The sequence below is a fragment of the Equus quagga genome, chromosome 13 (assembly GCF_021613505.1).
Source record: "Equus quagga isolate Etosha38 chromosome 13, UCLA_HA_Equagga_1.0, whole genome shotgun sequence".
NCBI lineage: Eukaryota > Metazoa > Chordata > Mammalia > Perissodactyla > Equidae > Equus > Equus quagga.
In genome coordinates, this window is record NC_060279.1 from 105144101 (window position 1) to 105167859 (window position 23759).

Sequence of the window (23759 nt, forward strand, 5' to 3'; positions counted from 1 at the left end):
TTCTCTGTCTTAAAGCCATTTATCTCTGAATGTCAAATTGCAATAATTAACCATTATTGATCTTAAATTCAATTAACTTCATTAACACAGGTCATGATGAGGGTGCTTGTAAGGGAAAGGCATTTGACAAGTGTCTTTGCTCGTGTGACATTCTGTGTTCGCCTGGTGGCTGCAGACTGTTCAGACCGTCCGCTCAGAGAGGCAGCGGGGATGGGGGGCTGCCCTGAGCCTCGGCCCGGCGTTGGGCGGGAGATCCGCAGGGTATTTTTAATTGTTGGGCTCGCCAGTGGGTTTGCGCAGTAGGAGTGGGAGCTGCAGGGCGGCGTGTGGTGGGCTCCTCCGTGAAGTGTAGACGCGGGGGCTTTAAGTGCACGTGTAGCTCATTTCCAGCGTCGGGGCACTGCCACGGGGTGCCAGCCCCACCTCTTCCCAGAGGCCGCGAGCACATGTTGTCCCCTACCCTGTGCGTGTCTCAGACAGTGTTCAGGGGCTGCCAGGCTTTGCTTTCCTCTAAAAGCAGTCCTTTCATTTGTATTTTCAAGTGAAAACTCTACTGCCCCTCTTGACCAAGGAGACGAGAAAGAACCACATCCCGCACGTGGGACCAGCGGAGGTTCTGGGCCCCCAGTGAGTGACATTTACTGCCTTACCCACCGTGCGTTTTCGTGTCACTGACTCCCCACCACAGCCCTCCCAGGCAGGCAATATTGCCCCCTTTCCCAAGGATTGTGTGCCATACTTCTCAAGAAAGAGGGACCTTCTGTTTGCGTCTTCACGCTTGAGCGGTATATTCCAGGGTGTGTTCTGGAAAGAAGCAGGAAGATAAAGGAAAAAAGACCCTGCTTCTGACTGTCAGGCCTACTTCCGTGTCCCGTGAGTCTTGTGGGCTGCCTCCACCCGCTGGACTCCCTCTGAGCCTCAGCCTCCCCATCCGTTAAATGGCACTTGTGGTGTGGGTGTACGCCCCCCCCCCCCCCCCCAGGCTGTTATGTAGCTCGGTGGAGATCACGCACAGGAAGGTCCCCTGGGAATGCAGAGCCCCCGGGGGCCGTACTATCCTGTGCAGCACAGCTGTGGCAGGGGCCTGCTCCTGGGCGTTGGTTCTGGGTTTTTAATTCTGTATGAAAATGCTGCTTGGCGCTGAAGTGTCCCAAGGAAGCAAAATAAAACAAAGCACAAAAAGCAGGCATAGCATCTGCCTCCCGTATTTGTGATGTCTTTGCATTTGAAAGTTTGATGCAATTCAAAGGGCTTTATCAAGCATCCCGCATGTGCCAGCCCGGTGCGGGGGCTACTGAGATGGTGTCCTTGCCCGCCCAGCCCCAGCCCACCATGGGGACAAGCGACTGCAAATCCCTGAAGGGGTGTGGGTGCGCAGAGGTGAGAAGGATCGGCTTGGGATGGAGGAGACAGTAAAGCCCCCGGGGAGATGGGACATCAGCTGGGGTTCCGGAGGTGCAGTGTTCCTGGTCTCCTGAGCACAGGCCCACAGGGACCTTCCTCGGGTACACAGGAAGCACCAGGGAAGCCGGGAGGTGCTGAGATCACAAAGGTGCCGAGTGCCGCCTGAGGAGTGGCAGTTATCCAGGAGGCCACTGGCAGCTCCTTTGCTCTGTCCCCGGTGCCGATCATGGTGCTGCTGAGCCTATCTGGGAAATGCCTGCTGATCCCGTGGCAAGAGCCTCTGCAGGGAGGGGAGTGTTTCCTGGCTGTGTTATAGGAGATGATTTCTGGGGCCATCGGAATGCGTTGGGGAGCGACAGGGAAGCAAGTGGCAGCCGGGGCACATGTTCTGTTGATCTGAGTGCCCTCCTTCACCCGCCTCCCAAGGCCTGGGTGTTTCTTGATCACCTGTATTAGACTCAAAAATCCAGGCCCTGGAACTTTCTTTTGGCCTCAAGAAGGGGCAGGAAGGAAGAAGGAGGAATAAACCACATTGTGTGCCCTCTCTGCACCGGGCGGGTGTCTCCTTCAGCTCTGGCAACACGTGGGGGATGGAGACCCAGCGAACTTACACTCCAGACTCTCACTGGGCCCTTCCCCACCGGTCACACAGACGCCTGTCCCTGCCACGTGCACCTCGGGCGTGGGAGAGTCGGTGAGGTGATCACAGTGCCGTGCTCTGAGAGGAGTTGAGGACCCTGTCCTGGGAGGCGATGGGGCTCCCCTGGGTGCCAGCCCTCAATCTGAAAGGGAGCAGCAGACCGAAGACCCACTGACTCCCACTGGTGGGGACAGGCCCCCCCCCGTGGTTAAGGATGCCGTGCCCCATGGATGCTTTGGGTGTCCCTCCAGCAAGATGCCCGGGTACCCAGCAGCCTTTGAGGCTGGTGGAAAAGTGGCTCCTACCCTCTCCTTCCAATAAAGTCGACAGTTTCAGCACAAAGTTTCCCATGTCTCTATTTTCCCACAATCCATCATGACTGGCTGACATCTTCACTGAGAATGCCGATGGGCAGAAGGAAGCAAAGGCAGGAAAGTCTGCAGATGGACGTCCCACAGAGCTGCCCCGAAGCCTTGTGCCTTTGCGCCCAGCCTCCCCGTGCAGGAACCCACTCTCGCTCATATCATGCCGTCCCGGAATGCGGGCTCCCAAGAGAAGGAGTACCTGTTGTACTCCCTGCAGACAGTGCCCAGTACAGAGCTGCACACATAGGAGGTGCTTTACTAAGAAGAAATTTCCTTGTATACTTTTTAAAATTTCACATGCCTTCATGAGTGTGTGCTTGCGAAACTTTCAGCCCATACAGAAGCGAGCCCCCTCCTCCTCGCCTCCTGCCACCTCAGTCCCAGCACGAGGTGCCCTCCTGCACCTGGAGAACACTGTTCACATCCAGGCGAGGATCCTTTTCTTGGGCACCCACCACAAGACCACACACAGAAAACAGGGGTCAGTGTCCGTGTTTCTGTGACTTTTTTTTCTCCCACTTGACAATATGTCTTCGAGGTCTTCCCACAAGGGAACTTGCAGAATTATCTCGTTCTTTTTGAGGCAAACCTTTTCTTCAGTGTAACATACAAAAAGACAGCATACATATATAAATGTACAGGTCCATGAATTTCCCCCGAGTGAGCACATTCATGTAACGAGGGCCCAGATCCAGAGTGGAACATTTCCAGCCCCCGGGGAGTCTCTGGTGCTCCCTCCCAGTCACGCCTTCCCAATAGGCCAACACAGATTAGTTATGCCTGGCTTTGAAATTTATATAAATGGATTCAAGCAGTATGTAATCTTTGTGATTGGTGTCTTCCCCTTAGTATTATGTTTGTAAGATTCTCCTAGTTCTTTTGCATAAGAGTTTGTGAATTTTCACTGCTTTCTTCCATTCTGTTGAGTGGATAGACCACAATATATTTATCCATTGACTGTGGATGGTCATTTGGGTCGTTTCCAATTTCTTTGCCATTATGAATGGTATGCCAAAGGATGTTCTCGTCTAGGTCCTCTGGTGGGATATGTGTGCCTTTCTGCTGGGTAGATATCCAGGAGGAGAAAGGCTGCGTCACAGAGTACATGTATGTGCTGCTTTAGCAGATCCTGCCGACAGTTTTTCAAAGTGGAGGTACCAATTTATACTACTGCAGCCGCCAACGACAGTTCCAGTGGCTCCACGTCTTTCCTAACACTGATGTTTCTCTCTTACCATTCTTATCAATTGCTGCATATTATTTCATGGTATGTATATACCTTCGTTTATCTTCTTTTTTGGTATTACAAGAAACATTGCTGAGAATACCCTTAAATAGAGAAGGGCTTTTTGCACGTCGGTATTTCTGTAGTATAGGTTCCTAGCTGGGTCAAAGAGCATACATACTTTCAGTTTTGATATATGCTGCTAAAGCACCCTCCATAAAAGGACTGTGACAAGTAACACGCTAGCCAGTTAGCGAGAGCGCGCTCACATTATTTGGTGTTGCTTTAGGTTTCTTTTTTCTCCTTCTCTCTCTCTCTTTTTGAAGGATGGTGAGGTGTTGAGGGTTCTTGAATCTAGTATGAGAAACACCGGAGTCAGACTATATAAACATCAATATGAATTAGTGAGACAGGGTATTTAAAAGGAAAGGTATCATGTGATGCCAGTCAGCCTATAGGCATTATTTATATATTGGTTTGGGGGAAACCTATTTTAATAAATAGAAATGAAGTTGAAATCAATGGGTATTTATATACCCGTCAGAATTATAAAACATTTGAAACTTTGTTTCTTCAAACTGGCTGGGAAGATTACAGCCCTATCCTGGATGCAACCCCTCCAAGTTGTGGTCACTTGTGCAATGGGAGGCTTGGGTGTGTGCTGAGCGAGTATTGGGTAAGTGCTGGTGACTGCTGGCTGAGTACTGGGTGAGTGCTGTGTAAGCTGGGTGAGTGCTGGGTGTATGCTGGCCGAGTGTTAAGTATGTACCAGGTGAGTACTGTCTGGATGCTGGGTGAGTGGTGAGTGTTTGCTGGGTCAGGTCTGGGTGAGTGCTGTCTGAGTACTGGGTGAGTCCTGGGTTAGTGGTACTTGGGTACTGGGTAAATACAAGGTGAGTGCTGTCTGGGGACTGGATGAGTACTGGGTGAGTGCTGGGTGTTTGCTGGGTAAAGTCTGGGTCAGTGCTGGGTGAGTGCTGGGTCAGGTCTGGATTAGTGCTGTCTGAGTACTGGATGAGTCCTGGGTTAGTGCTATTTGGGTGCTGGGTAAATACAAGGTGAGTTCTGTCTGGGTGCTGGATGAGTACTGGGTGAGTGCTGGATGAGTCCTGGGTATGCACTGGATGAGTGCTGGGCAAGTGCTAATACAGTGAGGGAAGGGCTGGGCATCTCTGGGGTCACTGGGAGCATCCTCTTTCCAGGTTATCCCTGTGGTCAGAAGATGAGGAACCTTGTCAGGAACTCCTGAGAAACACTCTGCTTAGTGTCTCTGTTCTGTGAGAGGGAGTGAGGTGACATGAAGAGATGTATGTACGGTAGCGGGACACGTGGGGCTGCTTGGCCCTGCATCTGAGAGAACGCAGGAAGCTGGGGGAACTTCTGCCTGAGGTGACGCTGGGCTGTGGCGGTTCTTTCTACGCAGCACCTACCAGCCTCTGTGAGTTGGACCAGGAGCTACTGAGAGTGTTGATCCGCCAGGCTGTGTGCAGCGCTCAGAGGTAAGGGCTGCCTGTGCCCTGCCCCTGTAATGTCTGTGGAGAGACGATTCTTCACATGGTTAGTCGTTGTAGAAACTACAAGAGACAAACGCCAGACGAGCTGTACAAACGAGAATGCCAGTGATCATTCCTTGTATTTCTCTAGAATTTAGGGTTTAAAGAGGACTTGTCCATCCCTTGTTTCATCACTGAGATTGAAGAGGTCGCATTCAAGAGAGAGGTGAGAAAGGACCTCCTGGGGGAGGTAGAATGAGCAGGATCTTGGAGGGCAGGGAGGAGAGTGTGGAAAGATGGAGCGTGGAACATAGGTGGAAGAAACAGCCTAAGCCAAGGCAAAGCCAAGGGAACACCGTCAGGGAAGGGCAGTGTGTGTCTGAGGGAGGAGGGCAGTGGAACGCCAACTTGGAAGGTAAGGTGAAGCTTGGTTGTGCCGGGCTTTGCACATCAAGCTAAGAAGTTTGTGTGGCTGTGCGCCCTCTGATGCCTTTGTGATCTACGTAACCATGGACATCTTGACCACATGAAAGTAACGCCTGTGACTCTGACCCGTTCATTTTGGTGACTTAAAGCATCTGGAGTATATATTTAGTATCACATACGTGTTGGATAAAGGGGTGGACTTTGGGTGGATTGATGGATGGGTGGGTGGATGGACAGAGGGACGGATGGGTAGATGAGCTGTATGAATCAGTTGCCTCCTCCTCCCTGTGAATCTTGATTCCTCTTTCATGAAAGCCATCCGTGTACCTTGCCCTGGATCCAGCTCCTTGGTACTTTGGAGAACAGCCAGTAAGGCCCAGTGAGCATCTGCGTTGTACACATATCGCCCGCTTTGAAGAGGCCCGTTGTAAGGACTGCCTCAAATTTTCCCCAACCCATTGCCCTATTTTCAACTGTGGTTTCCCCAGGCTTTGAGATCACTGAGTGTGCAGACAGGCAAGAGTTCCACTTGGTCCCACAGCTGCCTCATTAGGGACCCTGTGAGCATCGCTCTGTCCTACCTCCAGGAGAGCCCGTGCTCCAGAGCTGATGGTGTGTAAGGCACGACTCTTCTCAGCCCCTAGCAGAATTGACCACTGCTCAACTGTGCAATTTGAGAAGTCTGAGCGCATCCCCTGCCCCTGGCAATACACCCAAGTCCTATTTGCAGCTCTCTAAGATTCCACCAAGGTGAGAGAAGTTGTTCTTTGGATGAAGTTATCCTTCTAATTTATTAGATCCATTGTAAGACTAGGATTTACCATACGGATTTTGTGGAATAACAGAGAAAAAGGATATAGAGAAAGGGTTCAGACCCTAGACTCTTTACTCCAGGTGGGCAGTGAACTTGGAAATACTGAGCTAAGAAAGAGAAATGGGGATACTACACCCACAGCAAGCTTTACTTCCTGGACCACTCCTGCAGGGACTCACCCTGGCTCTAGAAGCTTGATAAACCATTACTGGTTACCAAGCCGAGCCAACTGGAGTATCACCCTAGACAGCCCCAACCACCACAGGGTGACACTGGATCAAGGTTCTGCCTTCTCAGCTCCCCAGTGGATTAAGGTGACTGAACAACAGAGCGCCTCTCCGGGGCATTGGGAGTGAGAGTATAGGTACCCCGTGGGAGCTGGGTGTTAGGGACTTCCGCTGCAGGTGGGTTTCCTATGTGCTTGAAGTCAAGGACAGAGGGGACTCGGATGGTCCCCAAACTGAATACTCATTACTCTTTATTATCTGAAGATTTGTCTGAGGCAATGGGTTTGAATGTGACTATGTCCTTCATCCGTTTATTTTTCTTTGTGGTGGGGTTAATCCCCAAATGATAGCGGAGCCTGTCCCCCAGAAGCAGCGGGTTGAGTATGATTTTAGAGCTGAGGGAGCCAGCTTCCCTCTCTGACCTGGGGAGCCCTCCAGCTTCCTGGCCGCCTCTTCATCTGAGCCTTCTCTCCCTTGGGGAGGGTCTGCGAAGGGACGGGAGGTTTTTCGGGGGGCTACTAAGATGCCAAATGAGGCTCTTTCATTGCAACGAGAATCCACAGAGAGAAGCCTCGGACATGTCTTTCTCAGTCTGGTGGTGGGAGCTCCATGTTTGGCTTCTGGAGGCCCCTGGCCACGTCTGGAGGAGCAGGCCTTGGCCCGGATGCCGAGTCTCCCCAACAGGCTGGGGTTTCCAACAGCTGGGAGGTGTCCCCTGGACCTGGCTGTCACTGGCCTCCCGGAGGATCAGCAGCAGCCTGTTATGGCCTGAACCACCAATGGGCACTGGCTCTGCTGAAGGGCGACGGTGCCTTCTGCACGCTGACTTGATTCACCAGTCAGCAGCGCCATGCTTTTTTTGGCACGAGAGCGTCGCAGCTTTATTAACACAGTGACACCCACTGAACAAGCGTTCATCTCGCACATTACATCACATTAACGTGTACAAAATTAATATTCCTGACCTTGCTGGTGGGAAGAACAATCAATCTGGGGAGGTTGTCATCCCAAGCAGCCAGCCTTCTGGAGAAGTCCTGACCATTAGAGCTTCAGCCACCATTTTCTTCCCCTCAGAGCCAAGCCAGGCACTCCTAGCCTCTCTGCCCGGCTTTGGCCCCTTGGGGATTCTCCTGCTTCCTGGAAAGTTCCAGTGCCCAGCAGGGATGCTGCAGAGGCCCCTGGTCTCCCTGGTACCATCCAAGAATGCCATTATCTCTCTTGCCAGAGGCTGTGACCTCTGTCACCCCAAAAAGCTTGAGTGACATATCTTGTGACTGCAGGTGCCCAGGTGCCTGGGTGGAGAAAGCTCATGTTCTCTGCTGGATTGTGACCTGCCAGGTACCAGCCATGAGCACGCCTTCTCTGGAATCCATTTCCTCTCTCTGCTGCTTATATAAGGTCCCAACAGAGGCCCAGCAGCTCAGTCTAATCACCTTGGTATTACCCAGCACATGTAGCTCAGCTCCCTTCCACTGCATCACTCGCTTCTTTCTGCCGTTTCCTCACTCTTTTGGCACAAAAAGGAAATCCTGCATCAGTGCTGCTCCTCTGAGCCGCCTCCCAGTCAGCAGCCACAGGATGTCCACCGTCCCCATCTTCACCTTCCGCAGGACCCGAGTCTCGGGATGCTGGGAGCTGCCTACAGGGTGAGTGTGTGTGGTTGTTGCCACCCCGCTCTAAGCACCCTGCCTGTCTCCCGGCCCCTCACACCCTCCAGGGCTCTAGGCAGCCCCTTTTATGGGATCTCAGAACACTTGGGGTTAACTCTGGGCCCCAAGTCAGGTGATACCAGACAGGGAAGATGCTGCAGATGTGGCTACACTCACAAAGGAGTCCCCGCCCCCGTCACAATTAGGTGTGCAACACCTTTGCACAGAAGAGAGACCTGTTAAAGATAACCCAGAGGGCAAAGAGTATACGCAGTTCATAAAGCAGAAATCCTTGTGTCAAATGGATCCTTCCGTGTGGATTTTCCAGGTATGTTTTTAACAAGGGGAGATGCACGTGAGGTTTTCTGGAGACTTGAGCTCTTTCCCCCATAAAGAGCGAGGTGACTCAGGATGGAAGCTGACCTGACATGGAGCTGGGCTCAGCCTGGAGAAGGTGCCTGGCTGGGGGCTTGGGCGTGACAGGGACTCTGGCAGCCAGAGGGGTATGAGTGTCTGAGATGGTTGCTCCCACTGGCACTATGCAGAAGGTCATCGGCTCTAAGCACTGCTCCCCAGTGCTTCTGGGAGACTGGGGCATCTCTGTCCTGTAGGGTGGATGTGGTGGTTGGAGCTGTGGGGTGGAGCTGGGCTTGGCCATGCCCCTGTGCGCGTCCTTCCTAGCAGTCCTGAGGATGGGCCTGGCCTGAGGAATACTGATTTTGCCCTTGTTAATCTTCGTCTTTTCCTTGGAAGAGTCCTTTGTGCTCGCTCCTTCTGAAGGAAGCCCCTGTCCTATACCTGGGGGCTGGGGGTGGCAGAAATTGCTCCCCTCCTTCTCGTTCGTGGGGGAGGAAACTGGACCTCAGAGACATGAAGCCAGTCCGGGGTCACAGGAAGAACGTGTGGCTGAGCAGCAGCCAAGACCCAGGGTCTCACTGTCTGTGGCATCACTCAGTTTAACTGAAAAAAATACAACACCAGAACACCAACAAAAGAGCAGGTCCTCCCCCAGGTCCGGCCGGCACCCTCGTGGACCGCTCTCCACATTGGGCTGTGGGGCTTCCAGGCTATCCTCTGTCGTGACTGGGAGTCTGCTCTGTGCTGGGCCCAGGTGTGGGGGTGGCGGGAGGGATTCAGGTGGTCAGGACACCCCCTGATGATCTTGGCATGTTTCCATGTCTAAGCATGTTCTGAAACGGGGAGGACTAGGGGCTTCACTGAGAGTCTGGGCATGGCGGGTGTTAAAACTCAACCTGAATCTGATTCCTGAGACAGGCAGAGTGGCCTGGGCTGGGAGGGGTGGGCGGGAGGAGGGTCTGCAGAGACAGCCATGCGTGAGCCCTGAGCAGGAAGGGGTCAGGAGCACCGAGTCCAGATCTGGCAGCCTTCACAAGACATCCAGTTTCAGACATGTCGCCACGCCTGTGTTCTCAGTTCTGAGTCTCAGATGTGATCGTGCATGTGAGGGCCTGAGAGTGGCCGCTGGGGGTGTGCCGAGGAGGCCCCGGCTCCCCTGGCCAGGCTGGACGCCAAGTGTCCTCCGCCCAGGGCAGCCCCTGATCATCTCTGGGGCGGAAGCTGCCTCTGTCCCCAAGCTGCGTCCACCCGCTCTGCTCACCAGGGTGAGCTGAGCAGTTAACTTCCTTCTTGGTCACCAACTCAGCTGGTTAAATTATCCTTAAAAAATCACCCTTTGTCCTTTGAAAATCTGAGCGCTCAGCGAAGGCTGAGAGAAGGCCCGAGTCTCCGGCCTTGGAACTGACCCACAGCAGCTCCCTGGGGCCTCTCTCCCACAACCAGCTCTGCGCCAGGAGCCCAGCTCGGGCCTCTCTGAGCGCATGGTCCTCGCGCTAGAATAACCTCGCCCTTCCTCTCTTCTGGAATCGCCATCACTGCTTCTCTTTCTCTCCCTGCCTACTTCCCACTCCTGGTGGTCTCTCTGTCTCTCTCTCTCTGTCTGCCTCTGTCTCTCTGTCCCCCCGCCCCAGTCCTAATGGATTCCTCTCTTCTTTCCCCATCTCTTTCCTGTTCTCCTCTCTCTGCTCCCTCCCCTCCACTCTCTCCTCACCCTCTGGACACTGGACACTGCCCTGTGCTTCCTCAGCCAGGCCCTCTCCTCGCCGTGCCTCCTCTCCTCTCTCTCCGTCACAGTGTCAGGCTTCCTTGTGAATGAATGACCAGAATCACACAGGGTGCGGGAGGAGGTGCTCCTCTGGGCTAGCTTTACTAGGGAGTGAGGGGAGGTGGAATTAAGAGAATGAAATCCTGACGTTTGCCACAACATGGATGGACCTAGAGGATACTACGCTAAGTGAAGTAAGTCAGACAGAGAAAGACAAACACCATATGATTTCATTTACATGTGGAATCTAAAAAACAAAATAAACAAGCAAAGAAAACAAAACAGAAGCGAAAACTCACAGATACGTAGAACAGACTGGTGGCCGCCAGAAGGAAGCGGGTGGAGGGATGGAAGAAATGGGTGAAGGGGATAAGAGCTGCAAACTTGCAGTTATAAAAGGAGTAAGTCACGGGGATGTCATGTACGGCGGGGGGAATATAGTCGGTAATACTGCAGTGACTGTGTATGATGACAGGTGGTTGCTGGACTTATCGTGGTGATCATTCGTAATGTATGGAATGTCGGATCACTGTGTTATACACCTAAAACTAGTGCAATATTGAATGTCAACTACACGTCAATAAACAAAAGAAAAGGAATCTGAGGAAGCTTTAGCCAGCACCTAAGGAGTCTTGGGAATTTGAAAACAGAGGGTTATAACTTCAGAAGCTTCATTTCAGCCCAGAAAATGCGAAAATCCGCAGGACAGTTTACCTTGAAATTGCTTCTGGGAGCAGGGCACGGGCCCGCATGCTCTCCTTCCTTGCCACCTCCCTCCCAGGGCCCTCTGCTTCCCTGCCGCCCCCAGCCCCCCCACTGGCTGGAGAGTGCAGACCCACAGGGACACCCTCCAGCTCCTTCAGCTCCTCCCTTTGGGAGAGATTCACAACAGAGTGATGAAGGTAATTCCCACTTGCCCAGAAATGAATTCCATTATGCCCCAGCTTACTGTTTTATATTTATATCAAACGTATTAATTTCTTTTTACCTGGTGATTGAGTTTAGCTAATGATGATGATAAATATTAATGAGGGAGCTGCTGGCTCCGACCTCTGATTGTTGCGGTGGGCCAGCTCCTGGCTCCCTGGACGCATCCATCGTCCCCATGGCCGTATCTCAGAAGGATTGAGCACTGGGGAGCCACAGAATGGGACCCAGGACCGTCCTGGAGGAGTGGGCCTGGAATCCCACCGGGGATGGGAGTCAGAGGAGGCTGTGGTGTGGCGGCCCACTCCGCGTCCGTGTCCTGGGACACAGTCCTCACCCCATGCCCCTTCCATGTGAATCCCTCAGGAGTTTAGTCAAGTCCCTTTCTCCCTCCACTGACTCCTCCTGGGGGGTGCCAGCGGTGGGCTTGAGGGTGTCCCATTTGACTTGTCAGATCTCCAGTTTCCTCAGCTGAAAAACGGAGATCATTCTATCTGCCTCCCAGGACCAGTGAGAGGACCAGATTCAGTGAATGTGGGAATGGCTCATGGGCATGCACAGATCAGGAGGGTCATTGTTTCTTCATCACGTCACATTCCAGGGGTGCTGGGCTGTGGAACTTTGGAGGAAGATTCTGTAAGCTCGAGAGCTTTAATTTCTCATGACCGTGCGTCTTTACCCAAAAGTCCCACTGGGTTCCGCTCTTGGCAAGTTCTTCGGTTCATCCAGCTGTGCGAAAATGTGTCCTTGGCCTTCAGCTCTGGAGAGATCGATGGCTGTCATGCTGCTTGAAGCTCTTACTTTTCATTGAGGGGAGAGAAGTGGGGGTGCGATAGGGAAGCCGGTGTGGCAGTTCTATGAGGACTCACGTCGTGGAGAGAAACTTCTTCCCCGGGGCAACTTGGGGAAAAACGAAACACTGGCGCCAGTCTGCCTGCGCTTCTGGCCTCCGCTCCCGTGGGTTTCTTTGCGTCTTTGCAGCTGTTGCTCCGGTTTGAATGAGAGCCCCCTCCCCTGACAGTTGAGCTGCCTGCTCTACTGGAGCTGGCTGCAAAGGTTTCAGTCTCATTTCTTCAAGAGAAAAGAGTGAGGATAACGCGTTCTTGGAGAAGGGTCTTCCAGTGTGGGCACAGCCAGCGGCAGCTCCAGTGCAAGGAGAACGCCACCCGGGATGTTTCCTCCACTCTTCCTCAGCGGTGGGTTCTGTCAGCCTCTCCACCCTTGAGGCCCTTCCTCGTGCAGCAGCTCTGCTGGAAATGCTGGTCACTCGCAGAGTTGATCCAGGAAGGACTTTGAGTCAGACCTCAGCACATCTGCTTTGCTCTGGGACCAGCCAGAGCCTGGATCCCTCTAGATGTTTTGGCAACTATGTAGGAGATTTGAAGAAGTCATCTACAGTGTTCATTCATTCATTCCTTCATGCATTCTGTGGATAGGTGTTGAGTGGCCACTCGGGTGCAACAGATATGGGGGGTGCTGGCTGACCACACAAAGCTGACAGTCTGATAGAACGTCCTGGAACAGCTGGCTTAAGCAAGTGATTTCTGTGGTGTGCCCTGTAACAAGGAGGGGGAGGGTGCAAAGAGGACAAATTTGGGGTTGGAGAAAGCCCCCTCCCCCGGACGTTACATGTCACCTGTGGCCCACGGGGGTGGATTGGCCCCCCCTCCCCTTCTTTGCATCTGCCCCAGGATTTCCGGCAATGGAGGCAGCAGTGTGAAGTGAAGAGGGAGAGATGTTGGCACATTCTAGAAGCTGAGAGGCTGGAAGGGAAGCAGGGCCAAGGCGGTGGAGGACTTTGGGGTTGCTTTGAGGAATCCGAGCTTTCTTCCGAGCCTCATGGGAAGTCACTGAGGGTGTTCCACAGGGGTTGATGTGACCAGCCCGCTGATTGACAGTGATCCGGTGGCTTCTGTGTGGAGAACAGAAGGAAAGGCCTCGGGCTGGAGTCGGGGTCATTGAGGAGGAGGGTTGAGAGAGAGCTGGTGGCTCGCCAAGGCTGCTGTCAGAGAGGAGAGAGAAAGAGGACAGATCCTGTTACGACGGCGGGTAACAAGCATCTCGCTGCTGGATGTGACCTCCAACCAACCTCTTTCCAAAGGACATAGCCAGTGTTTGTTTCTTACCTACTGTGTGCAGGACCGTGGGAGTGTAGAATGGGGCCCTTGGCCTCGGAGAATTCAGACAGGAAAATACAGAAAGTGGAATAGGAGCAAGGGATTCCAATAACTGTTGACGGTGGCGCAGCTTCCCAAGGCTCTGCACGATTATCTGTCAGGTCCAAGCAGAGAGGAAGGCCACTGAAGGCCAGCACGTGGGGCCAGCTTCTCATCCATCCCACCTGCCCCCCAGCTGACCTCTCCCTGTCCACTCAGACAGTGAGTGGAGACAGCCAATCTCCCATCCCCTCCTTGCTTGGTCCAGGACATTAACTGTCCCGCTGTCCAGAAGTTCTTCCTTCTGTCCAGCCAGGGACTTTGCTCGTTAGTGTGGAGAAGAGAGGACTGGGAAACTGCTTGATTGCCGAGTGCTTATGAGGAGCCCGTGCGTGGGGGGAATGCCCCAGAGAGAGTGAGTTTACACCTCAGTTCTTCACCCTTTTCTCAGAAAAGCCAGAAAATGGAGAGGTAGAGAAGGGAGGACCATAGAGGTGCAATGCTGTGTTCTAGTAGAGAAGGGAAAATTGAGGCCCAGAGAAAGAACCTGACGTCCTGCTCAGAGTGCGGCAGCTCACCTGGCATGTGTGAGTGCGCCATCAGAGTTTACAGAAGTAACCCCCTCTGCTGTCTCTCTGGGCCCATCGCCACTTTCTCACCGTTTTTTGAAGTTCAGTAATCGGGAGTGGCTGTGATATTCCTGGAGGAGTGCAATTATTGCGCAACGTGGGGGAGGATTCGTACTTTGCCCTCCATTTGAACGTGGAGGGAAGAACCAGTGGGTAGAAGTCTTAGGCTCAGCCTGAGGAAATACTTCTCGCCATTGGGTCTGAAAAGACAATGGCTATTTTAATAGGTAGTGAGGTCCCTGTCATGACAGTGTGCAAGTATGCTTGTAAGGAGCCTTGGAAAGCATGACAAGGCCTTGGGTGGGGTGTGGGCTGAGGCCAGTTCTCCCCAGGACCCAGGTCCTCTTGGCGCCAGAGCTTTTTAATTTTCCTCAGAGTAGGATTTTGTTCCCACTGGGGAGGTTGGCCTTACTTTCCTTTCAATATTAATTTCCTCCTCAGTCATCAGACTGATGACCTTCTGATACTGCTGTGCGATTTACAAAGTATGTTGGAGTGCACTGGGGCCAGCTTGGGCAGGAGCTGGTAAAAGCAATGATGGTGCGTGCGGGGCTGCACCCCGTGCTGTGTCGAGGCCGCCACAGGATGCCCTGCTCTGGAAGCTACACTGCCCCTGGGTGGTTTCCCTCCCTCTTAGCTGGTCGCCTTCAGGCTACAGTGGGCTCTTTCGTGTCCACTGTTGGCCCCTGCTGCTTCTGGTGGCCTCATGTTCTCCCATAGTGGCTTCAGGTAGGGCCATTTCTGATCCCTACGTCTCCCAGACTCAGTTCTATGGGCGCTGTCGCAGAAGCAGAGTGCCCAGCGTTTGGGTTCGCGCTGCAGCCTGTGGTCAGAGGGCCTTCTCCAGGAGGGCAGGGGCTGTGGGATCCCTCCCTGTTTATACGGGACCGTGCTTTTCCTTGTGTCTCAGCTGTAGGGTCACAGGCCGTTGTGCTTTCCTCCTCCCTTCCCAGACTCCGTGTTCAAAACGAGGCCCCCTGGTTGGAAACGTCAGGCCTTCGGGCACCTGGTGTGTGTCTGCAGCTGGTGGGCTGCACCTGGTTAAACCCAGATCTCGCTGCCGTAGCTCGGCTCCGAGAGGAGGGCACAGCAGCCCAGGCGCTCTGACCCAGTCATGCCGTGCGCCCCTTGGCACATCGGGCGGCCAGCTGACTGCTTTGCCCAGGACTGAGAGGACTCCCAGGATGTAGAACTTTCTGTGTTAAAATCAGGACAGTTCCAGGCAAATTGTGACTCTTGGTCGCTTGGCCCCCAGCTGCCCTCCCTCCAGACCGGCCAGCCCCGTGGGAGATTGTGAGTCAGCTTGCCACAGTGTGTCGCAAGCCTGGGAAGGTGGAGGAGGAGAGCGAGGCGCGTGTTTTCTTTGTCTCTTCCTATTCCTTTTCCAACAAACGCATTCATCTTCTTCGCCGCAGCCAGCAAAGGAGCCTCCCCGGGCTCTCCCTACTCCTTTTGGCCCTGGCCCTAGGCAAAAAGCTTGTTTGCCATTTTAATTTCTCAACTCTAAGTGCATGGCCTCAAACCGAAGGTGCACCACGGTACTTGACACCTCAGCTGACTGGAGCAGGCAGTTTCTTCTGTCATTTGTAAGGACGTCCCGTGGCTCGAGCACAGGACTCGTGCGTCGTCATTTGCGTGTGAGCAGAAGTGTCCCCGCCTGCACAGCTGATACGGGTGTGTGTCCCTGGCATGCGTTCCCATCCACGTGCAAATGATGGCAGGGTTGAGAGGTCACTCTTGTCTCAGCTTGGAAATCTTGGAACTCAGTGGGGACTTAGGAAGGGGAAAAAGATCACACTTGACCTGGACGAAAGAGCAAGGGGAAAATATCTATTTGCCTTCAAGGGAACTTATTTGTTTGAGTTATTCCACTGGTTTTTTCTGGTGTGAAATTGATCTGGGGCAAATCTTTAAAGTTATGGGAGTGAATTCTACAAATGAAGCTTCCTTTTCTTTTCTAAGGGTTTTTTAAGCTGCTACACAATTAGCACGGTGGCATCACAGCCACCTAACATACTTCCCCACTGGCCTTTTGAAGCCAACAGGTATTGAATAGCTGACAGGAAGAAGTTCCTTTTTCCCCTCTTCTCTGGCTTAAGATTGTTACTAACCACAGGGATGGCCACGCCTAATTGTTCACAAGACCAGCCCAACTTGGTTTTCAGTGATAGGCAGGCTCCGGGAAGGAATAACCTGAGTCACTCAAATGGAAGAGAATGAAAACAAACCATTTCATTTCGTTAACACAAGTGTTTTCCCGGTTTTGCGTCTCTGGATGTGCGTCTTCTGGAACCCCAGCTGCTCGGCCCTGCCCTCCACCTGTTCGGGAGGCGTGTGCTGGTTTTACATCCCCCGTTACATTGCCTCCAGAAAGGCGGACCCCTGTTGGATGCCCACGAAGCTTATGCTGAGTAAATATTGACAAAGGAGTCTGAAGAGCAAACACTTTGACATTTGTAAGGTCCACTGGAAGGTCTTGTATATATTTATACAGCAGGAGTGAGCACCGCATACCAATTTTCCTGAACTTGTTCTGACATCATTCTGCATGGAGAGTGTGTGCGGGTGGCTGGGAAAGGCTGAGTGTACACGTGGGACACGGGGCCAGTGCTGAGTGGTCATGGGTCAGGGTCTTCCTCCCAACTGAGACAAACCAGCAGCTTCCCTGGTAGGAAACTTTCTCTAAGCTTTTATGAAACCTGCTTTTCCAGAAGGGAGAAAGAAAAAAAGCCACAAAACCTTGTTTTTAATTTATTGCAATTGATGTACTTTCTTTTTACTTTGTAAAAATTTTATTGATGTTTTTGTACTTTATATTTATTAAAGATTGAGCCTCAAAAATGTAATGAGTAAAAAATGCTTGCTTAATTTAAATTGTGAATCTGTCTGTTAAGAAATGCATTAGGGGTAGGAGAAGCATAAGACATATTAATTGACAGACAGGAACTGCTGTCTCTGAGGTTGATACAAGTAATTTATTACTTTAGAAATGAATGCCACCTCCAGAATGTGCTTCATTAATTTCAAATTTAGTTTTAATTTCAAGCTGTTGCCCCTTGAGAAGAATAAGGTGGCAAATTATGTTTGAAGAGCAGATTTTTTTTTTTTGCTCCAAAGAAACACATTTTAACTATTTAATTTTACAAATAAATGTGCCCGTCTACTTTGCTGCGTTTCCCTGAGAGCCCAGAAAATATTCTAGGTAAGCTCAACACTTACTAATGCCTTTTTTTTCTTTCTCTCCTTGTCCCTGTCTCTCTTCTTTCCATGCCACCTTCCCACCTGTTATCATGGCAGCCTACGTTTCCGATGAGTTAAAGGCTGCCGCCCTTGTAGACGAAGATATAGACCCTGAAGAGACTACGGCAGATGGGGAGCCCTCGGCCAAGTACATGTGCCCGGAGAAGGAGCTCAGCAAGACCTGCCCCAGCTACCAGAACTCCCCAGCAGCTGAGTTCTCCAGCCACGAAATGGACAGTGAGTCACACATCAGTGAGACCAGTGACCGAATGGCTGACTTCGAAAGTGGCTCCATCAAGAACGAAGAGGAGACCAAGGAGGTGGTGGTCCCGCTGGAAGACACCACCGTGTCGGATAGCCTGGAGCAGATGAAGGCCGTGTACAACAACTTCCTCTCCAACTCCTACTGGTCCAACCTCAACCTCAACCTGCACCAGCCCTCCTCCGAGAAGAACAATGGCGGCAGCAGCAGCAGCAGCAGCAGTAGCAGCAGCAGCTGCGGCAGCGGGAGCTTCGACTGGCACCAGAGCGCCATGGCCAAGACCCTGCAGCAGGTGTCTCAGAGCCGCATGCTGCCCGAGCCCAGCCTCTTCAGCACGGTGCAGCTGTACCGGCAAAGCAGCAAGCTCTATGGCTCCATCTTCACGGGCGCCAGCAAGTTCCGCTGCAAGGATTGCAGCGCCGCCTACGACACGCTGGTGGAGTTGACGGTGCACATGAATGAAACGGGGCATTACCGCGACGACAACCACGAGACTGACAACAACAACCCCAAGCGCTGGTCCAAGCCCCGCAAACGCTCCCTGCTGGAGATGGAAGGGAAGGAAGACGCCCAGAAGGTGTTGAAGTGCATGTACTGTGGCCACTCGTTCGAGTCCCTCCAGGACTTGAGTGTCCACATGATCAAAACAAAACACTACCAAAAAGTGCCTCTGAAGGAACCCGTCACTCCTGTTGCAGCCAAAATCATCCCTGCCGCTAGGAAGAAAGCTTCGCTCGAGCTGGAGCTCCCCAGCTCCCCAGATTCCACAGGTGGAACCCCTAAAGCTGCGATGTCAGATACGAATGATGTCCTTCAGAAGAACTCCAACCCTTACATCACGCCAAATAACCGGTACGGCCACCAGAACGGGGCCAGCTATGCCTGGCACTTTGAGGCCCGGAAGTCCCAGATCCTGAAGTGCATGGAGTGCGGCAGCTCCCACGACACGCTGCAGGAGCTCACGGCCCACATGATGGTTACTGGCCACTTCATCAAGGTCACTAACTCGGCCATGAAGAAGGGGAAGCCCATCATGGAGACGCCCGTCACGCCCACCGTCACAACCCTGCTCGACGAGAAGGTGCAGTCTGTGCCCCTGGCTGCCACCACCTTCACGTCCCCCTCCAACACGCCTGCAAGCGTCTCCCCGAAACTGAATGTGGAGGTCAAGAAGGAAGTCGACAAGGAGAAAGCGGTGACAGAGGAGAAACCTAAGGAAAAGGAGAAGCCCTGTGAAGAAGAGGAAAAGTACGACATCTCTTCCAAATACCACTATTTGACTGAAAATGACCTAGAAGAGAGTCCCAAGGGGGGACTAGATATCCTAAAATCCCTGGAAAACACGGTGACGTCCGCCATCAACAAGGCCCAGAACGGCACCCCCAGCTGGGGGGGCTACCCCAGCATCCACGCCGCCTACCAGCTCCCCAACATGATGAAGCTGTCTCTGGGCTCGTCGGGGAAGAGCACACCCCTGAAACCCATGTTTGGCAACAGCGAGATTGTGTCGCCCACAAAAACCCAGACGCTGGTCTCCCCGCCCAGCAGCCAGACCTCACCCATGCCCAAGACAAACTTTCACGCCATGGAGGAGCTGGTGAAAAAAGTCACCGAGAAGGTTGCCAAAGTCGAGGAGAAAATGAAGGAGCCGGAGGGCAAGCTTTCTCCGCCGAAGCGGGCCACTCCCTCCCCCTGCAGCAGCGAAGTCAGTGAGCCCATCAAGATGGAGGCGTCCAGCGATGGGGGCTTCAAAAGCCAGGGGGACAGCCCCAGCCCCCAGCGGGATGGCTGCAAGGAGGGGAGCCCCCTGGCAGAGCCAGTGGAGAACGGCAAGGAGCTGGTGAAGCCCATGACTGGCAGCTTGAGCAGCAGCACGGCCATCATCACTGACCACCCGCCGGAACAGCCTTTTGTTAACCCTTTGAGTGCCCTCCAGTCGGTCATGAACATTCACCTGGGCAAGGCTGCCAAGCCCTCCCTGCCTGCCCTTGACCCCATGAGCATGCTTTTCAAGATGAGCAATAGCCTGGCCGAGAAGGCAGCCGTGGCCACCCCACCGCCCCTCCAGTCCAAGAAGGCAGACCACCTCGACCGCTATTTCTACCACGTCAACAACGACCAGCCCATAGACTTGACAAAAGGGAAGAGTGATAAAGGCTGCTCTTTGGGTTCAGTGCTCTTGTCACCCACGTCCACATCCCCGGCAACCTCCTCATCCACGGTGACAACGGCGAAGACATCTGCCGTCGTATCATTCATGTCAAACTCGCCGCTACGCGAGAATGCCTTGTCAGATATATCCGATATGCTGAAGAACTTGACAGAGAGCCACACGTCAAAGTCCTCCACTCCTTCCAGCATCTCCGAGAAGTCTGACATTGACGGGGCCACCCTGGAGGAGGCCGAGGAGGCGACGCCCGCGCAGAAGAGGAAGGGCCGCCAGTCAAACTGGAACCCCCAGCACCTGCTCATCCTCCAGGCCCAGTTTGCCGCCAGCCTGCGGCAGACGTCCGAGGGGAAGTACATCATGTCAGACCTGAGCCCCCAGGAGCGCATGCACATCTCGAGGTTCACGGGCCTCTCGATGACCACCATCAGCCACTGGCTGGCCAACGTGAAGTACCAGCTTCGAAGGACAGGTGGAACAAAGTTCCTCAAAAACCTGGACACTGGCCACCCCGTGTTCTTTTGTAATGACTGTGCGTCACAAATCAGGACTCCTTCCACGTACATCAGTCACCTAGAGTCACACCTGGGCTTCCGGCTACGGGACTTGTCCAAACTGTCCACCGAACAGATTAACAATCAGATAGCACAAACCAAGTCGCCGTCAGAAAAACTGGTGACGTCCTCCCCCGAGGAGGACCTGGGGACCTCCTACCAGTGCAAACTTTGCAATCGGACCTTTGCCAGCAAGCATGCCGTTAAACTTCACCTTAGCAAAACGCACGGGAAGTCCCCAGAAGACCACCTCCTGTATGTTTCAGAGTTGGAGAAGCAGTAGCATTGGCTTTCGGTTAAAATGACTGTAACTTGCTTTGAGGGAAACCATGGCAGGCACCTTAAGGCCCCTCTGTCTCGTTCTTGGCACATGTTCTTCTGTTAACTGCAGAGAATCGCTCTGGGCTGGGCTGTTTTGTATAACTGTACAGTGTTAATAGAGGTGCATACTCAGCTGTTGTTACTGGTAAAATATGAAGGTTGAACCGCAGTGGTAAGTGTTTGGAACTTTGTGTAAATGGGATTGAGTTGTGAGCATCCCTCGATGCTTCAAGCTGCATGCATTAACAGACAGTTTAATTCCGCATTTGTAACGAAGTCGGGCACACTTTTTCCACGCGGCTCGGCTGTGCTGGCATTTCTCACTCACCCTTTCATCTTTAGCCCTCTGAGTACTTTGAAGCACTTTTGCATTAATTTGGTTAAAAAATAAAATAAAATAATAATAATGTATGAAGCTCTGTTTTTTAAACTCCTTACCAGCTTAGTTATAATTAATAATACGAACCTCCATTTATGCAGGTCTGCAGGGGTATAACACGCCTTGAAATTTAAAAGAATATTATTTTCACATTGAAACATAGATGTATATATTGTATAGATTTCAGACTCTCTTATGAAAAATGTGATTGTGGTTAAATGACCTTTTTTCCTGCATTTATAGCAACATTGTTTTATGTACCTGCTATGCTCTGGGCATATGCCGTGCCTATGTATAGTGTATATTTCCTTTTCTTTTTTTTTTAAGGTCTATGGGTTTTGTTTTTTACATACAAACATTGTAAATTATACAGAAGATACCACAGATAGCATTTATAAAGTATACAGAAACATTATCTGAAAGCAAAGTATGATTGTTTGTTTTGCTATACAGTACATCTATATTGATAGAGGTTCATGTTTAAATTATACATATTTATTAGCATCATATTATCATTTGTTTTGAGCAGTCTGAATACACGAGGCCAGGAAATACATCCGTGGCAGAGCATCGTAACTATTTTGCACATGATTTTTAAAGGTATTTATTAGAAATCAAAGAACGCTAAAAATAAACTCAGTGCTCAAAGGGTTAAGTCTATTTGAAAAGGAAAAAAAAAAGAACAAAAAAAAGAACTTGTACTGTATTTCCTAAACATTGATAAAGCCTTTAAAATGTTTGTACTGTAATACTTTGCTTACAAGTCATGAGGCATTCTGTGATACAACCTCTTTCACTTATTTATAAGCCCTCTCGGTTGCTATTCCATATTGTAGGATGCCTTTTCATTTCAATTGGTAACTTTCTGTTTTGTTCTTCCTAATTATTCTCCCAAGATCCCACACTGCAGCTTTATCTTTAGGCTTATGAAAGGTAACCCGTGGTTACCGGCTCTCCAAGTGATTCTGTTCTTCTCCATTTTTGGCAGTTAATTTGCAGAAGTAACTGACAGCTGACACCATATGAGAACCTATGTATAAAATATTGGCATGTAAACAGCACAGACACTGTAACACACTCTGTGCCCTGTTTTGTTGTTGACAATGAACCACCATCATGTGACTCTTCATATAGCCCTTTTTTCTACGGCAGCATTAAAATTGTCTTTTTGCTATAATTTTGTGTTGCGTTCACAATTATGTCTGAAATGTGCTACGACTAACGAGCACATTAAAATTAAATTGTATGCGATCTGTTTATGACTGAGCTGGTTGCTGTGTCTGCCAGGTGCTGGCAGTCGGAAGCTGCCTGTAAATCAGGGGAGTTTTAGTGAACTTTGGCGTTTGGAGAGCAGGGAGCACTCCCTCAGAGGCGGCGTGGACAGAATTTTCCTCAAGAATAAGGATTGTAGAGAAAGGAAGACACTCACGTGAGGTTAGATTCTCTCTGGGAAAGTGATGTTATCAAATATCATCACGGACTCTCCCGTGGCACCTGGTGCCCCCGTGGGGCCGGCTCCAGGCTCCCTCCTGGGTGTGAGAAGCCAGGGCCCTGAGCCCTGCAGGAGGCAGACGGGGAAGGAGGTCTCTGGAAGGCTGCGCAGGGTGGTTCCTTCCTGTTGATTCAGGATTTTCAAGCAGCAGAAAACAGAGCCAAGCCGGGCAGGTGGAGTCTGGGGTCCCTGGCTCTCTCCACAGATAGAGAGGTGCGGGGTGGCAAGGGGAGGAGGGAGACCGAACCCACACACAGGAGGATCGAGCAGAGCAGAGCATTTACATGATAATCACACGCTTTTATTAGCCCTGGCAAATCATGCCAACAAAACGCCGGGAACACCATGTAAAATTGTAAAATACCTTTATTACTGTATTCAAACTCCTCTTGCAGCTATGCGGAATCGTGGCTCCTAACCTAGAATTATACAAATGAGAGATGTATTACATCCGTGTAATACCGAAAACACCTCAACTTTCAAAAAAATCCTCTTTTATTAAAAATTTAAATTAAGCCCTTTCAGAGATGTTCGGCAACACGCCCACGTTTTTTCTGTGCAGCCCCACCCCTTTGTGTCAAGATGAGCCCAAAATTTCTGTCTGCTCTACTGTCTCTCAGCAAGCCATCCCCCTCCTCTGACTTTTCAAAGGGAACCTTCCTAGAGTCTGAAGCGGGTTTGGCAGGTAGTGAGTGCTGTGCTGGCCGGGCGCTCGCACGGTTTCTGTGCCTTCGGATGGTGCGGAAGGGCTTTCTCTTCTGGGCCTTGGGCCCGTCCCCTGCCCACCTCCTCTCTGGCCCCCATCCCTCTCTGAGCAGCTCTTTGCCCCATGGGCCTTTACCTGGGAGGACTTGGGACACAATACGTTTCCCTGGGGGACAGGGGACAGAGACACCCTCCCTCCCGTGCCTTCGACAGCTTCACATCCTGGAGCCCAGATTTCCACTCTTGAATTTTTCACAGGTTAAATATAGCATCGGTTTATTAGAATCCAAAGTCCTGCATCGAACAGATTAAACTGACAACACTTCCATCACCACCAGGGCCCATGTGGCATGAAGGGAGATGGGATTTGTGGAAGTGACGGCCGAACCCCCCTCTTTACAGTTTAGGAGAGGAACCTGACACTGCCCGTCTCCTCCTCACCCCACCCCCAGGATCGTCTTCGGGACTTTTCAGTTTGGGTGTAGAAGTGAGGATTTATAGCCAAGGTAGGTAGAAGGTGACATTGCTCCTCTGGCACCTGGGCCTCATAGCCAGGAAAGGA

At 51.8% G+C, this 23759-nt stretch overlaps 1 protein-coding gene across 4 annotated transcripts in view; it reads left to right on the top strand.

Moving 5' to 3' along the window:
* TSHZ3 (teashirt zinc finger homeobox 3) overlaps window positions 1–22163 on the top strand; it is a 74095-nt gene extending 51932 nt beyond the window's left edge. For all 4 annotated transcript variants that reach the window (XM_046683916.1, XM_046683917.1, XM_046683915.1 and 1 more), the window contains one exon: window positions 17375–22163. In XM_046683916.1, coding sequence (XP_046539872.1) covers window positions 17375–20583 — 3209 coding nt within the window. In that variant the 3' untranslated portion in view covers window positions 20584–22163. The remainder of the gene's footprint in view (window positions 1–17374) is intronic.
* Window positions 22164–23759: the final 1596 nt, after the last annotated feature.